The following is an 18752-nucleotide window of genomic DNA, read 5'->3' as shown; positions in this document are numbered from 1 at the left end:
AAATTTTTCCTAGTTTCAAATGCTAGTGTGTAAAAGAGTTCTCACTGGGTAAGCAAGCTCCCTGCTAGCCTACAATGCAACAGGAACTCATACAAAGGAACATCTTCAATGTGCCATTAACGAGCATAAAAAGTGTTAAATCAAGTATATAAGACAAAATCTAGCTGGCCAGCCAGTTACTTTTCATTCTCTCTTTAATAATTTTAAATAATCTACAGCATGAGATCTACATCTACGCTTCTTTGACCAGCAAATTCTGAGGTTGGTTTCAGGTAGTCATGTTACATATATCACAAACAGCCATAATAAGCATGCGAGGTAGTAAAACTGCTCACACTATGCACTTTTTTGACTTGTGATTTCTTACAAGGAAGAATACACACAAAACACTAAAGTAGACTAGTCAGACCTGACTGCTCCCTTCAAGGTAGTGTTTTTAAGAAGAATCCCAAGAAGAAGGGTAAATAATAAAGATGACCAGGTTGGATGAAGCCTTGGGTGATATGGTTTAGTGTGAGGTGTCCCTGCCCATGGCAGGGGGGGTGGAACTAGATGATCTTAAGGTCCTTTCCAACCCTAACTATTCTATGATTCTATGATGCTCAAGAACAGAGAAGCAATTCTACATCAGAAGAAGAGTTCATACTTCTGCTTGGTATCGTCTGTACAAAACAGGACCTCCCAAACACAGCCCATCAAAGAGTTTTTGAACTTATACATGTGATTTCAAACCTAGATTTGAGCTTACCATCAAATCTGTGTTTTTAGAAGTAAGTGTGAAAAAATTTGGAAGACTGAAGTAAACTGATAATCCTTGTCACAGTAAAACCAAACACTAATTTCATCTTTTTTCTCTAAAAACATCTTAGGTATACATCATGTTGTGAACTGTTCTTCAATTCTTTAAATATTTAATAAACAGCAAGTCTGCAACTGCCAAGTAAACTTCCAATATACAATACTTGTGCCTCCAGAGAGCAAAAAAATCACCCTCCCTCCCCAGGAACTCACCATAACTGGAAACTGGCGATCTGAGTAGAATCACAGAAGTCAATACCCACTGAAACGGTAATGGATCCTGCAGGCTCAAGGCATTCTACATGAAAACATTTTGAACAGATAAACTACACATGCAAAGCTACAGAAAATCCCAGCTGCAAACCCCCAAACTGTACACCATCAGAAAACCTGTATTAAAACAAACAAAACCCAAAACAAAACCTCCATAAAAATAGCTAATACTTGTAGCTCTAGATCAAGTACCCCTCAAATGTCACTTAAGTGTCTTGTATTCCCTCTCCCCACAGTCAGTGTACATGAAATGTTGCCTTTTTAATCTTACAGCCCTGCTATCAACAAAGTAAGAATTTTTCCTAGAAAGTTTAGGAAATTTTTTTGCATTTTATGCACTGAAGTTACATCATTTTACTTGTGTACAGACCCAGCACAGAGATTTTCAGTAATACCAGTCTGCAAATGTACTTAATAAAAACCCAATCTAGTTTGGAGAAAGAAAATAGTAGAAAACAATTACAAATATTAAAAAAAATATATTACCACATACAGTAATGGAAAAGAGATGAATTTAAAAGATTTCATATTTAGTATGATTTACTTATTTCTCAGTATTCTACCTGTATTAGTTATGGAAAGGAGTAGAAAGATTATGAACCCAAAATGGAAGATAATTTTGGGCTTTACAAGCAGTGCAGACTTTGGGGACTTCCCAAATTAATATGTTAAAAGACATGTTCATTCTTAGTTTTCTGGCTATATCACTATACTGTTTTCTTAATGCTGTAGAGATAAGGTTTTGTTTTGGTAGGAAGAAAAGCTCTTTACATAAGCAGAGGTACTAAGAACAAGCATTGTAGCAATTTGATTTCTCAAGATTGCAAGATGGAAACCTAAAAGCACAGTTATAATATAGGAATTCAAACAAAAATTATTGGGCAAGCAGGAAAGTGTCTAATTTCCAGTTTATTCACTGACCTATCTGATGCTTTTTAGGAATTGAAGAGTAGGCAGTGGCTCCACAACACAAGGAGGCAAAATGTAACTGTTCAAGATTAAGGTCTGACAAACATGGAAAATATGTATGCGATGCAGTTGAGTAGACTAAGCTAATGCTAGGAAATATGAGAAAACAAAGTATTTCAAGAGGTCCATGCAAAGCATTGAAAGATTACAGGCTCATGCCCAAATTCAGACTAAACTTTACCAAAGTCTTTGATCTTACTGTTTTACAACAGGGTTTCAAAGGCACCTAACCCAACAAGAAAGTACTATGCACATGGACTTAGGTAAAATAATTTGGTTCATTTCTACTGGCAAAATCAGGACAATTGCCAACATTAACTGCAGAGATGGAGGCAAAACTAGACACAGACCAGTAGGAATACCTCTCTACACTGACACTTCTTTTGTTTCAGCTGGGCAAATTAAAGGACACATTTTCCAAATGCTGGAAACGTAAGATATAGTTACAAGAACAGGGCATATAAACTGAGCTACATAAAGTGACAAAGAATACAGAAAATTTGCATTCAGACAAGAAAACCAACTTTTTTTGAAGGAACTACAGATTATATATATTTTTCACCAAAGAAACCAAAAGCTTCACAGGACATATGCCACAATAATGTCCTTCTTGGGGAAATAAATACTTTAAAGGGTAAGGCCATCTTGTGGAACTCAAGAAATCTGAAGTGGATAACTTTTTTTTTTTTATTTAATGTAAGCTAAGTAGGTGCTACTGCTCCCTAACTGTTATTGTGAGTTCAGTATCTCCTGGTCTGATTTACAGAAATATCAGTGTTGTACTTGTAAGGCTTTGTGACTTTATTTCTTTAAATGTTTAAAGGGAGGGATATAAATTAAGACTGATGGTAAGAACTAACACGAAATCAGAACTCTGTACTGATTCCCTTTATCAGGGAAATAAACACTAAACAGTTCACTTAACACAAACATTAGTATCTTTTCTAAAAGTAATCTTCATCAAGCATGTAAAATCATCAAAATGAAAATGGCTACAAGATTTTAACTCTGAAATAAACTGTAGCATTGTACAACTGCTTTTGTAGCTATTTGTTGTAAATCTGTAGAGCCCTTTCAATATTAAAGATATGTATTTCACTAGCATACAGAAATTTCATAGCAAGCATCTATGTGAAAACACAAGTATACTTTTACTTCACTGCTGTGCTTTAAGAACTTGTTTCTGTATTCTTCTAATGAGAGCTGGATTCACAGGATAATGTTCAGAAGAGGAAGCTCCAGGAAGACCTTGTATCAGTCTTTCAGTACCTGAAAGAGGCCTAGAAGAAATCTGGAGAACTTTTCACAAGGGCATGTAGAGATAGAACATGGGGGAATGGCTTGAAACTGAAAGAAGGTAGATTTAGATTAGGTATTAGGGAAAAAATATTCACTTTGAGGGTGGTGAGACATTGAAACAGGTTGTCCCAAAAGGCTGGACAGAAAATAATTGTGAATACAAATCAAAACCTTATTCTAAGTAGTAGCCCATTATAGCCATTCTGGATTAAGGCTGTAAGAATATCAAAGTTTGTGGGAAGACAGAAAAACTTTATTATATCAACTGGAACTGATATAATATAAACGTTATTTGAAAAAGGAGGTAAGATTTCAGGCATGAAAGTTGTTACCTAAGGAGTTTTGATGTCAAATGCAAGCAGGCGAAAGATGAATTAATTTTTTGTTAGTATCAGATTATCTAAGAAAATACAGCTGCATGAGTCTGTGTGTATGTCTACCTATCTATAATAGAGTACACTCATGACTATGCAAACTCCCTTTCCTATATTTACAATTTTGCAAAGCATTAAGATTCTATATTTTTAAAGATAGGATACAATTACCTATTGGACTAAACTCATGCATCCTCATGCCTGGAGGTAATTTCTTCTCCTTGATGTGAATATTCTCTATCTTGTGATCAGTTGTGTTTGTTACTGTCAATTGCACAGATACCATGCGATCTCCAAAAATGCCTGGCTGTCTTGAGAAGTAATAATGAGCTGCTAATCCTTTTCCACTCATTCGATGAAGCAGTTCATGTGTTTTTGTTGGCACAGAGACTTGGGTAGTGACCTGTTAAGTACAAAACGAGGGTTGGTGAATGTTGTAAGGGAAGAACAGATAAAATGACAATTAAATATTGCACTTTTCACTCAGCTAGAGCACCTGCTTTCTAGACGTAACTTTAGTGAACTATAAACATGTAAGGACATAATCAAATTCACAAACAAATTTCAGTGTCAGATAACAGAATCTAAAAATAACATTTCTGGTGCTGAGAAACAGAAGCTTTATTTGCCTCACTTTCCATTATACATCTGTTTTCAGTATTTTAACTCTACTGCTATCTATTATAATTTTTTTTTCAGAGTTGGAGTTAAAATAATTATGTTGAGCCAACACAAAGTCTCATTCAATTCCATGCATCAGACCTCAATGGTGACCCCAAGCCCATGCTGTGCAGTGAAAGTAGAGTGAGAAATTTTCATCTTCTCTTGTTAAAATCATCAAAAAATGTGGCCTAACAATTACATCAGGCAAGTACTAAACCCACAATTACACAGAGCAGAATGATGTTGCCATTTTTAAAACATCCTTGCTGCCAGAAGGATATTTGGCTCCACTCTATCCTGAAGAAGTAGCATGAATAAAAGACAGTGTGCAAATAAATTTCTGGAAGATACTGCTGCAAAGGAACTAGTAGTCATGGGTTCAAAGCTGCAAAAAAGTGATTCTGGATTCTTTAAACAAGTTTTAAGTAAAGGCTAGGAAATTAACAGGCACAGTGATACCACACAAACAGAACACAAACGCTGAAAAAGCTGAACGCTCAGCATGAAAATCTCATTTGTCTGGTCAATGCACTATGAGCTACTAAACTTTACTGTGTATCTGTTTTCACTGATGAGCATTCATCTTCTCTTGCCCTACCGATAGCTCTGACTGTGTAACCAAGTGGAAGAGACAATTGCAAATAGCAGGATGATCAAGACTTCAAGCAGCTAAGCAAGGAGAATGGGCTTTTATCTCGCCTTCTCTACAGAAATCTTAAAGGTTGCTACATTGTCCTGACTACCACATTATACATGGAGGGGCTGATCTGAAAACCTAGGGAACACTTTCAGTAATATGAGAAGCTGGTAAGAGCTGGGATTTAAAGGCATATGGTGTTACAGAAATGGAAGAGCGTCTGAACAACATTAGGCTGTAAAGAATCCTGTTGAAAAACTTCAGAAGTTAGCACATAACAAATTTGATCATCTCTGAGCACCTGTTTCTGAACTGGAAAGCCAGGTTAGTAATATCCATCAAATGAGTATCTGTAAAGATGAACTATTAAATGTTTAGAAATGTGAGCATAACACTGGTGAAAGCTGAAGAAAACATGAGGAACTGAGAGTGTATTCAGAGGGGGCTTTGGAAGGTACATTAAGTTCCACACATACACCGAATGAAGAACAAAAAATGAAGGAGAAAAGGCAGAAAGTCTTTCCATCCCCTCAAAACTCAACCAACGTGTGACTGTAATTAGAACACATACAGGATGTTACTGAGCAAAAAACTCTGGAGAAAACTTCTACATAGATTTCACTTTCAACTTTTTACCTGATGTTTCTTTCTCTAACCTCTGGTATCAGTTTTCTTCATAAACAAACTAATGATCTCAGTCAATGGCTCAAAGTCCAAATGAAGACCAGTAATGAATGGTGTCCTTCAGGGCCAGTGGTGGGACCGATTCTGTTCAACATCTTTGTCAGCAACATGAGCAGTGGGATTGGTGCACCCTCAGCAAGTTTGCTGACAATACTAAGCTGTGTGGTGCAGCTGACACACTGGAGGGAAGGGATGTCATCCAGAGGGACACTGACATGCTTGAGAGGTGGCCAATGCCAGCCTCATAAAGTTCAACAACACCGGCTGCTCAAGGAAGTGGTAAATGCTCCATCCCTGTCAGTGTTCAAGCCCGGGTAGGACAGGGCCTTGGCTGACATGGTCTAGTATGAGGTGTCCCTGTCCCTGGCAGGGGGGCTGGAACTAGAAGACCTTAAGTTCCTTCCCAGCCTTAACATTCTATGATTCTATGATCTACCAGTAACTTTTAATGTGAAGACCAAAGGTAATTTTAGAATATGTCTGAACTGAGGAAACTCTAAAACCCCAACTCTGAATCTGTGCAATTTATTACTACTTTTAAAGTAAACTGGTGAAGTTCTCATTTCCTTACCTCTAAAAGATCTCAGGAACATTTTTTATTTTCCCGTATGATCAAAAGAAAATACAGCTGTCTACAACAGAACACATAGTCAAACACTTAAATTCCTGTCCCTCTTTAAATGGTAGTAGCAATACCACTTGAAGAATACAGGCACCATAATTCTACACAGAGTAATTTTTTTTTCAGTCTAATTACTAGTCCCTGATAAGCACGAACTTATCTAACTCTTTTGTTCAAGAACATAGTTCAATGTATTTTACAAGACCAGTAATGACCAGGTAGGTATCTTTTTACTCCTGTGTCATTATACTGACATAAATATATGATAAGATTAGAGTTACTTTTATGTAGTTTATCTTTAAATTATAAAGTAATGACTTTTGTGACAAGAGTTGAATGGTGGGGTCCAAAGTGGCAATGCTCATGACATTGCTTCCTGCTGGGGAGTAGGTCATACTAACCAGTACAGTGACAAATGTCTCCTGACCATCTCTCAAAAGGAGGATCAAAGGGCTAACCACACTGAGGGTTTTATGGTTAAGGTGAATCCTTCCACACCCCTTCTTGAGAACCTGGTTATTTGATTACGTCCCTGAACTGGTGGAGGCAAAGTAGTAAGCAGGACTAGAACCCTAAACTTCCAGAGAGTTGATTCTGGCCTCTTCAAAAGACCTACTCAGAGGAATCTGATCGATAGGGCTCTAGAAAACAAGGGAATCCAAGAGAGCTGGTCAATATTTAAGCACCACTTACTCCAGGCTTAAGACCAGTGTATCCCCATGATGAAGAAATCAGGCAAAGGGGGCAGGAGACCTGTATGGATGCGCAGGGAGCTCCTAGTAAATCTTAAACACAAGAAAGAAATTTATGGGATGTGGAAAAAGAGAGACCAAGTGGGAGGACTATAGGAACATTGTAAAGGGTGTGCGACAAAGAAGGCCAAGGCCCATTTGCAGTTGAGTCTGGCAAAGAACAATTAAGGACAACAAGAAGGGCTTCTGCAAGTGTATTAGCAGCAAAAGGAGGACTAGGGAAAATGTGCGGCTGCTGTTGAATCAGATGGGTGTACTGGTAACAGAAGACACAGCAAAGGCAGAATTACTGAATGCCTTCTTTGCCTCATTCTTTACTACTGAGGATGGCTCTGAGGAGTCTCAGATCTCAGAGGCAGGAGGAGAAAGCTGGAGAAAGGAAGACTTCTCCCTGGTCACAGAGGGTTGGGTTAGAGATTGTCTAGACAGACTTAACACCCATAAATCTATGGGCCCTGATGGGATGCACCCATGTTTCTGAGGGAGCTGGCAGATGTCGCTTTGCTATTCTTCATCATCTTTGAAAAATCATGGAGAACTGAAGAGGTGCCCAATGACTGGAGGAAGGCTAATGTCATTCTCATCTACAAAAGGGGCAAGAAGGAGGGCTTGGGAAGATACCGTCCAGTCATCTTCATGTCCATCGCAGGAAAGGTGGTGGAAAAGGTAATTCTGGAGGTCATCACCTAGCATGCAGAAGAAAAGAAGGCCTTCAGGAGTAGTCAGCATGGGTTCACCAAGGGGAAAACTTGCTTGGTCAATCCAGTTGGAGGCCTGTAGTCAGTGGTGTTCCCCAGGGATCAATATTGGATCCAGTCTTATTCAACCTGTTTATCAATGTCCTGGATTTTTTTTTTTTTTGCTGATGATACAAAGCTGAGAGCAGCAGCTGATGCACTTGGAGACTGTGCTGCCATTCAGCAGGACCTTGATGAGCTGGAGAATTGGGCAGAGAGAAACCTAATGAAGTTCAACAACTGCAAGTGTGAGGCACTGCACCTGGGCAGGAAGAACCCCAAGGACCAGGACAGATGGGTGCTGACCTTCTGTAATGCAGCTCAGCTGAGAGGAACCTGGGAGAAGTGTGGCCAGCAGGTTGAGGGAGGTGACCCTCCCCCTCTACTAGACCCTGGTGAAGCCACATCTGGAATCCTGTGTCCAGTTCTGGGCTCCTCAGCACAAGAAAAACAAAGAGCTACTGGAAAGGGTTCAGTGGAGGCCACAAAGGTAATCCAGGGTCTGGAGCATCTCTCTTATGAGGAGAGAGTGGGAGCTGGACAAGTTTAGTCTGGAGAATACTGACAGGGAATTTCTCTAATGCATATAAATATCTCAAAGGTGATGGTGCCAGACTCTTCAGTGACAGGACAAGGAGCAATGGCCATAAACTAAAACAGGATGGGGAGAGGCTTCTTAGTAGGATATGGGGTGATGGTTTTAAACTAAAAGAGGAAAGTTACAGGTTGACTGGGAGGAAAAAATTCTGTATAATGAGTGTTGTAAAATACTGGCACAGGTTGCCCAGAGACATGATGATATCCCTGGAGATATTTAAGACTAGGCTGGGTGGTTTTAGGCAACCTGTTCTAGTTCAAGTTGTCCCTGCTCATTGCAGAGGGACTGAACTAGATGACCTCTGGCAGTCCCTTCCAACCTAAACTATTCTATGATTCTATGAGAGAGAACTTTTTTATGCTGAGGGTGGCAGAACACTGGAGCAGGCTGCCCAGGGACGTTGTGGAGTCTTCTACTCTGGAGACATTCAAAACCTGCCTAGATGCATTACTGTGTAACCTCCTCTAGGTGGCCCTGCTTTCGGGTCTGGAGATGCATCTCCAGGGGTCGGATCCCCTCCAACCCTAATGATTCTGTGATTCTGTGACAAAATGTGACTAGATTTCTGGCCATTGTAAAATGAATGGAAAAAGTACAAAATATATGGCCAGTCACAGTTCCTCAGAATTCAAAACATCTTGTAAATACAAACCCCAAACTTCAATAGATTAATATGCTTAGATTTCTGGAAATAATTGACAAGATCAAACTCTCAAAAAACACCTTGCTGCCAGGAAATAAGAAAGGGGTACTTCAAATAATAACTATCTGATTGATACATACAGACAAAAGCAGTAACAGGGTATTAGCAGAATCACACTACCACCTGTTACTTAAACCACTGAGTTAAGGAATAAATCTTAAGTTTTAAGATGCATTTTAAGTCCTATTTTTAAGTTAAGCTTAGCCTTCAACTTTTAATATTTAGCTCAATTTGAGTTGGGCATGCGTAATAGAAAAGTAATAAAACAGTTCATTAATTTTTCATTAACAAGCTTATGAAATGTATTTATGTTAAAACAAGTATTTTGAAGTATACCAGCTTCTCTGTGTTAACATATAGGTGGATTTATTAATATTATTTTATAAATAGGAACGAAAACATAAAAATTTAGTAGTCAGAAGTCCAACATGTAGATACATACACATACACTTACAGCAAAACCTCCTCACTAACTCAAACCTTTCTGAAACTGTCCTGTGATTTTTAGATTCTTATCTATGCCCCTTTTTGACATTACTGCTCATGTTTTAGGCCCAATTTCACTCATAAGCCCACTCATTTTTACTTGCAGTATCATAATATACAGAGCCACAGACAGGTAAAGGACAGTCAGAATAATGATGTTATGTTTAAATTTTCTTCCTTTCCATAGAATGTGAATTTTCAGTTGCATTTAATGTGGCACTACTAGAAATAAATAAAAGGCATGTATGCTGAACAGAGGAATTTAGCTCTGGAAAATGAAAATTCTCGAGCTCTCTACTTGTTAGCAAGGGTTTTGAGCTGGCAAAGGGTGGTGTGACTATAATGCAGTCTATTTAGCAGTCACATCAGCCTGGCAAACACAATATTTTGTTTTAATTCTAAAATATTTAATGCGTAGAATTGCAATACTTGAAGAAACCCATTGATACCTGCAGATCACTCTGGAGTTAAAATAATCCTCCAGAGAGTTAACAGAACAAGAAGCATCTAGTAACCAGGAGATAATCTCCTACAAATCTTACATAGCATATGTTTAAATAATAGAAGTCATTTGTGTACCTTCAGATGGTTTATGAAAATAACCAATCAATTCTGCAGACACAACATTATTTCTAAAGGAAATCTATGTGACTCATGATGCCTGCAGATACACAGAGACAAACCACACATATTTTATCAGTTTATTACAGTAAGCAAATAAGCGTGGAATGAGAGTGCACATAACTGTCTACTTAACGCTTACTGAAACATTTATAAGAGCTGTTATCTCCCTAATAACACACAGACAGTGTGCAATTTTAGAGAGGAGAAAAGCTTCATATTTTTTAACACTTCACTAAAAAGTAACTGAAGAGTGTAAAATGAAAAATACTCTGTGCAGTTAGCTGGTAATGGACCATATTATCAACTCAAGTTAGATTTATAGGATACAAACTAGTCACTAATAGTTATTTTATGACATAGCGTGTCTGCTATTTTTGTGTGAAGATTATTAAGATTAAACTTGCAAAACTTTTTTTTTTTATACAGCTGTTTAGAATAACAGAAATAAAAGATTTTAAAATATAGACTGTCCTCCCAACCCAATTTGATTGAAAGGCACCACAAATTAAAAGTCAGAATAGAGACTCCATAGCAGTATCACCGTGAACACTGTACAGGTGAGTCAGAGTGTGTCCCAGGCTAACTGCACGTGTTGAAAGATGATCCATCACCCTAAAAGCAGCTTCAAATATTTTTAAACTACTTCTTATACAAGAAGAAGACGGCAACATCAGAATTTTGCCTTAAAAAATTCCCTACTCATTAACCATCTAAAGGGAAGTTTAATATCACTGACAGCAGTTTTGGCTTTCTTTATACAACACAGCTGACTAGTTACAAACCACTGAATCCTCTGCAAATGAGCATGCTTCTTTTTGCATGCTCAGTGAGTCTTTTAATAACTAAGCTCAAGTTAATATAAAAAACTGGTTTCTATAATTATTTAAAGAGCACGATATGGTCTATTAAACCTACCACAGAAAACAGAGCTGGACAGACTTTCTTATATGAAGTATCACAGATTCACAGAATCGTTTGGGTTGCAACACACCTAACGTATTATCATTGAGCACAAAATTATGTCTGTTGTCTTTTTTATTTTGTGTTTGTTCCTTAGCTTAATAATGCTGCAATAATAAACAGAGATTAATTTTTGATCCTGATTCAGAAATGTATATGTTTGGATGAAACATGTACTATTGGAAAAAAATATTTGCTTCCAAGAATGATGATAATAATAGTTCTATTCCTCTGATTTACATTCTGTTAAAGCAGTGGACTGAATCATTTAATCTAAGTATCCCTTCTACTGCCCTCCTATTGGCAATAACCATGACATAATCCAAGAATTACCTATTGAGCTGTGAGAGCTATATCCTCTCTTACACTCACTGTAAGGCTATGCTCCAGTAACTCCACAACAGCTAAGAGGAGAAGGGCTATCATGTAGCCCAACCACATTTACATGATCTTTCAACTGAAGCTAGGAGAGCAACTTGCTGTAATTCTATAGTAGTAGAAAGATGGAAAACTAAGCAAACAAAGGAAAGATGACTACTTTCAGAAAACTGTTTGTTCGGGATCTTTTGCTCCACTATCAGTAACATATTGCCTCACAGTCACAAGGCAATGTCTTCCTTATATAGCTCTTAAAAACCAAAGCATAGTTCATTAAAAAATACAACAAAAAGCAAAAAAAGAATGTAAGAAAAAAATGTCAATATCCCACTCTGCATCACTTCATCAGGATGTATCAAATCCCAGCATCAGAACATACTTAAATTATACCAGTATGGATTGCCAAACTAAGGACAACATCCCTCTGATAGGGTCAGGGAAATCAAGGAAGCAAGCTCACATCTGCAGTCTAGAAAAGCAACATGATACCACGATTCAATTCAGACTATTTTATCTAGACGTACAGACATGTGAAGAAATAATGTCAAACTCTGGCAAATTTTTAGAATCACTTTTCACCAAAAGCACGTTTAACTGGTTTACATCTACAAAAAAACTTCTAAAAGCCAGGTCTGCTAGGTAGTCCTTCAATTTCTAATACATCCTAACTCCTTTCTTTTTTGCATCATCACTAATTTCTAGGCTATACAATTCCCTAAATGATTAGTATGTCAATGAGGCTAATTGAAAGTCAGCATATCAATACTCTTACCTTTACACCAGTGTTCATTTTAGACAATACTGGACAATAGAAAGTGAGTTCCAAAAATTCTTACTGAATTTCAACATTGATAAAATAATACTTGTATCTCTAAAAACTTGAAAACAAAAATCAACGCCTTCCCCCCCCCCCCAATAACTCACATAGATCTTTATATCACACAGAAATGAATCTCAAACAAGAGAGCACTTTTATTATACTGCCCACAGTTAGGCTGGCAAAATTAATCCTTTTCTCTACCTTTTTTTACTCTAGTATTTGTATGGTCTCAAGTAGGTATAAAATCATCCTTTCAAACAGCAGTATGTTCAAGGTAACCTGTGAATCTAGAGATATTAAAAATATTTAATAATATGTTTCTCTTAAAATATAACCAAACAGATTTCCAGTTACTCTCTATCAGAATAAAAATTAAAAAGAATTCCTCTCAGAACACAAAAATGACTACATAAGCTAAAGGAACCGGAATTATGCCTTAACCTGGAGCTCATGAACAGCAGAAAAATCTACTAGTCCCACACCAGATTAATCAAGCCCTGAGTGTGCACTTGTTTTGTGTTTTATGTGTAACATGGGGTCAGTGAGACAGATTGCATTTTGCATGTATAATAGAGTTTAAGGCTTTTATATGACAACAACACATGGTTTTGTTTGAGATTTGGCATCTTTGCCTTCTCCTTCTGCTGAGCATAACAGATCACATGAATAATCCTATGAAAATATTAGCAAAATCTTTTTATAAGCCACACAAGAAAGAACTTCAGTAGCAACAAAATGGGAATAGTCTCATGATTAAGTAAGGGTTTTTACCCAAGCACGAAGGAAAGTGCTGAATTCAGTATCATATTTATGGGGCACAAACCTTGGTATAAATTCAGAAGTGCAAATTCTTACCATAGGTACTCTGGGATCTCCAGTGGATTATGAAAAGATCTTAAACAGATAGGGAGGGAGAATTTTTTCTTAACTGCATTTTCAGAAAAAAAAACATACATTCAAGGGCTCAAACTGTATCCCAATCCAGGTTTCAACTTCTAGAATAACTGTGACCAAATCAACTGGTGAATTCAAACTATGCATGGGAAAACAAGATTTACTATAATTTTGTCCTGTGTATGCTTCTATGAAGTAAAAAGATGACAAGCCTGGTGGTTAATGCGCGTGTGTCTTCCATCAAGCAGCATGCTATTTTAAACTTCTCTGGAATAGTAATTAGGTGTTTTAAGGAAAAGACATTCTTCCAATATACTAACAAATAATTTACTTCAATTTAGTGATTTGATGCTTCCAGTGACCACCTAACTTGAAATTCTGAGGAATACTTGAAGTAATTTTTGAATCACAAAACTAGAATAAGGTGGCTGCCTCACCTGGTGTCCTGATTATGAATTTGAAATAGTGGACGCTGTTGAGAGGGATTTTGGCATTTAGTCTAAATGAACTCAAAGAAGTTCCTATACAAGGTTTCTAATACATTAGTTTGATTTTGGCAAACAGCCAGTATTCTAGAGACCTCTAAAGTTAAAATGTATTGAACCCTACTGGCTATAAAGTATAATTTTACACTTTAGGGTTATACTATAACTACCCCTGCATACTGGTTTCTGCCAACAGAAGCACCAAGTTCAAATTTTCCGCAGAAAAGTACCTCTTCTGTCAGGATAAGCATATGAGGTAAGCTGAAACACTACATAGTATTACCTACCAGCCGAATTCAGCCTATAAAACACTGTATTTGATATAGCACAAATATTTATGAATGCTGAAATGTAAATTACATCTTTGACAGCTTAAAACAACTATACTTGAATATTGGTCACTATATTTTTGCTGAAAAATACAAGGCATTTTGGCTTTTGTCAGGATATCTCATCTGTATTAGCACTTCCTCAATGTAGGTGCAGAATATCTGTATGTACTGGAATGCACCCCTAGTACATGATACTGATGTACCAATTTTCTCCAAGTTTTATTTCATACTACATACAATGTTTCAAGCTGAAAAAAAATCCCTATTACATAACTTTTTGAAAATCAGTAAACCTGAGACCATTGCTAAAATACTTCATTTCTGTGTTCTATTTTCATTAATCTTCACTTGATCACCCAACAGAGTTTGTAGTCTATTAAGAGACAAAGAGATTTATTTATAACTAGTTACCTTCAGCTTCTTTGTTTAAATTCAAAAGCACATTTTTTTTAAATTTTTGGACTCAGAAACAAAATTCGTGCCATCAAATGACTTATTCAGCCTCTACTAGGACTTTTCAGACTCTCTAAGATGAACGCCATTCAATCACATCCATACACAGCTCAGAGCTATGTGAGCAACAACATGCACAACATACTGCCAAAGAAAACTTCACCCTATGCATATCTCTAATAAAGACTACTGTACAGACACAGATCTGAATATAAGCATGCTGCTTTATACAGTTGCTGCAGCAGGAAGACTGTGACAATGACCACTTATCAAAACTTATGCCATTTAAAAGCTACTTTTTAATAAACAGATGTATTTAATAATAGTTTAATTTTCTGATTTATGTAGTAAGCAGATGTTCTAATGTTGCTTGGGTTACAAAGCTTCATCAGTGGAAACAACAGAACAATTTTTTACATTTTTCATGAAAACGTTTCAAACGAAAGTTTTTACAACAAACCTTCCCTTACAGCCACGAACTCCTTAACTGAACTATACAACTAAAAGATGTAGTTTACAGCCCTTACATATATAACTTTTCTGAATTTTTCTAGCATCTTTAAATCTAGAACATAGATGCTAGGGACTAGAAACATCAAGTGACACAGTATGCAGCCATAAAAGTATCTAAATATTTCCTAATCCAAATGATCAAATGTTCAACATGGGAACTTTCATCAACAGCACAGCAACCCAAACTAATTCAGGAAGACTACAGAACTAGGCATTGTTCACCAAGTCATTAGAAGAAAAACACGCAAAAATAGTGAATATGCCACTAAAGTGAGCCTTTTAAGTCTCACCTCTTTGACACTATATTTAATCACAGCATCATTCAACAATGTTTTGAAAAGTCACCTGTCTCTCCAATATCAGGAGTCTATGGCATAAGAGGACTGAAAACAGTGGTGAAGCACTTAAAACTTTTTTAAAAAAACAAACTTAACACGGAGGCAGGCAATGGAGGATATCCCACCTTCCTGCAACAGTTAGCAAGAACTTTTCGAGTGCATTATATCTCTAATGACATAATTTAAAAACTCTAAGTTACCTTTACAGCTGCAATGCTCTTGCCTTTAACTTATTTTGCACTGCTAGCCCACAGATCATGTGAGAACTGGACTGTGCCAGGAACAGTATGCCCTAAGTTAGCCCAAAGCATAGCTTCTACTTTCAATGACAAAATATTTGTTTTCACAAACAAGTTTTAAGTTATTCTTAACAATCTAGGATAAAAACTGTAATATTTTATTATCAGGTGTTTCATCCCATGTGACTCTTCAAGTAAAAGTGATAAGATGGAGTCTTACATGCATCAACCAAGACTTGGTTATTAACTTTTTCAAATATGCCAAGCTAAAAAATTATCAAGTTTCAGAAATTACAGAATGGTTGGGGTTGGAAGAGACCTCAGACCTCATCAAGTCCCAACCCCCGCTGCCATGGGCAGGGACACATTCCACTAGGCCAGGTTGCTCAAAGCCCTGTCCAATCTGGCCTTGAATACTTCCAGGGATGGGGCAGTTGCAGTTTCTCTGAGAATCTGTGCCAGTGTCTCACCACCTTCATAGTATAATGTCTATTTAAATCTAGGCTCTGTCAGCTTCATTCATTTGTAAAAACTCCCTCTCCAGATTTTCTGTTGGCCCCCTTTAGGTACTGGAAGGCTGCTAGAAGGTCTCACCAGACCTTTCTCTTCTCCAGGCTGAACAAGCCCAACTCTCTGGCCTGTCTTCATGGCAGGTGCTCCAGCTCTCTCATTGTCTTTGACATTATGTTAATCATAAAGCATTTACTTCTATTTTCATCTATACTTAACAAGTAGTATTTTATTTCAAGGCTTACAGCTTCTCAGGATGGTTAGATATATGTGGAACAGTATAGATATATGTGGAATAGTATGTAGGTATTGTTATAGAGCAAATTTTGATCCTGACCAGCAATGTGTCTCCCAGTGAAATTTTAGGCTTTCCTTTATATTCCCCTGAAGTTCAGATTTTTGTGCAATCGAAGCTTCAGTTGAGCACAGACCAATCAAGAAAAAAGGTGAACAAATGCAATGTATGCCCACTGTAACATCCTTATATGTGAAATAAAAAGCTGTATTCACAAGCAGTGATTCATATACTTGGAAGAGCTTTGAGAAGTCACCATAAGCCATCCCCCTCTGAGGGAGAAGGGGAGCTTCAATGAATTTTTAGCAGATTCTCCATAAATTCTAAAATGAAGAAAAACCAAATAAATTTGTTTCTGCATTCGGGATTAGCAGAACATGCCAATAATTATGCTGGTAAAGATACAGAAAGACATAACTGAAAATTATAAAGGACTTCTATGGTTTTGAGCATCATTCCTCAGTACGAAAATACAAATCCCAAAACAATAATCATACAAAAACCCCATGCACAGTCTGTATATGTAGCTGAAGGAAAGAGGCTTCTAAAAAAATACATGCTACAGTAGCATGAATCTTTGAATGAAGAGACTATGAAGTCATACTTTTATTACTTGCTAGCTAAGAGCTTGAAATTTTTCTTCCTGCTCTGATGTACAGTCCTCAGAATACTCAACACGGACTGAAAGTGGTATGCTGAAGATGACATGCAAAAAGGTATTAACATCAGGAAACTCAGTATTCTACTTTTTCAGTACACCTTGTTAAACAACTATTGCATAGATTTTTTAAAAACAGTAATTCTTACTGGACCCTAAAAAAGGGTAATGTATTAGGGGTACAGATGTCATGAAGTTTAACTGTTACGTATAGTTAATGGACATTACACAAGAAAATGGTTATTGACAGTCCGTTAGGTGCTGTATAAATTCACATTCTATTTCTGCTTTTGCAGTTAAACAAACTTTGTCATAATATCATTTACTGTGACCCTCTGAAAACAAAGTGAATGCTGATTAGCACATTTTCTGGCACATGTCGTTGTCTCTGTCACTAAGCAATGTCTTAATTTTAAATTCTTGTTCAGAATAACTGCTTTGACAACTACTGTCACTGTTCAAGGTCTGCACGAAGCTTCAAACTGCATATTATCACCCATTGACAAACTCGACATTTTATGAAGAGCCCCTTCTCACACTGGCTGATCCTCCTTACCCTGTGTAAATAAGTAACAATTCATTTTATAACCTTGACTTTAAAGTCCAGCCCTTCTACCCTTTTTTCTTCTTCCTAAACAAGTGACAAAGAACAAGGAAGCTGATTGAAGGGGTCCATTATGTATCAACTTAAAGAAAGGCAAAGTGATTGATGAAACTAGCAGTCACCTTCACTGCTAGCTACTGCACCTGTATCCTTTTTGTCAAATGACCTGAAAATCCTGCTGACAGTTTAACATTCACCACAAGGATACACTCTCTAGTCCTGTAGTTTTGAATATTTTTATTTGCTCAGAAATTCGTGAGAACATTTTTGAAGATGGAACTACACATTTAAAATCAGTAGCAATTTGTATTTTCTTCCCATGTATCATGGGCTTTCTAACAGTTTACTTGGCAAAACTATTAAATAAATACTTGCCAGTATGCTGGCAAACCACAGCTCCTCTGCAGGTGTCACAGTTAAATCATTCACATTATGATCACCATTTCAGTAAAATTTGCCAACAGTGATAAGAGAATCCTTCCCACAGAAGAAAACAAGTTTCCATATTTCAGACTAAGTTTCAGAGTTTTACATCAATAACAATTTAAAAACAACACCCTCTTAGTTATTATCGTCCGTTTTTAAATAATATCTGGATATTTTAATACTATTATGGGTACAACTTTCTTTTAGCCCAAGAAAACAGTTAAAAATGACAACCCCAAACCATTCTTACAGTAGTGGACCTGGTCTACTAGTCTCTATATGAAATAAAATTTTCACTGGGAAAGTGACAACTAAGAGGCAGGAAAATCTCAAAAATAATAAAAACCCTCTCCTTTACTCTGTGTGGGACACAGCACCATTTCCTTTGGGCATTTATTACCTGTTAAAAACCAATCTTTTGGTGAGTGGCAGTTCAGGGTTTTTGAGAGCAAGCTGCAATATTTCTTCGGGTCTGCAGAGTCATAATTAAAGCTGAACTGAGTGGAATTGGAGAGGGAAGGTCAGCGAGGTGCCGTATGAGAGATGAGGCTGGGCTGATGGGCACCAAATGAACAAATTATGATGGGCCCCACTCAATGTGATGAGGTCAAATGCTTGTTTCTACTCA

The 18752-nt window shown here is 37.1% G+C and overlaps 1 protein-coding gene across 2 annotated transcripts in view; it reads right to left on the bottom strand.

Moving 5' to 3' along the window:
* The window catches only part of AP3B1 (adaptor related protein complex 3 subunit beta 1), a 161013-nt gene that overhangs the window by 26677 nt on the left and 115584 nt on the right, over positions 1–18752 (bottom strand). For both annotated transcript variants that reach the window (XM_034073030.1, XM_031042735.2), the window contains exons 23-24: positions 3885–4116; positions 1012–1096 (exon numbers count right to left, since the gene is read on the bottom strand). In XM_034073030.1, coding sequence (XP_033928921.1) covers positions 1012–1096; positions 3885–4116 — 317 coding nt within the window. The remainder of the gene's footprint in view (positions 1–1011; positions 1097–3884; positions 4117–18752) is intronic.

The sequence above is a fragment of the Melopsittacus undulatus genome, chromosome Z, assembly GCF_012275295.1.
Source record: "Melopsittacus undulatus isolate bMelUnd1 chromosome Z, bMelUnd1.mat.Z, whole genome shotgun sequence".
NCBI classification, from domain to species: Eukaryota; Metazoa; Chordata; class Aves; order Psittaciformes; family Psittaculidae; genus Melopsittacus; species Melopsittacus undulatus.
The sequence above is the reverse complement of the archived record's forward strand: the minus strand, read 5'-3'. Positions and strand labels throughout refer to the sequence as shown.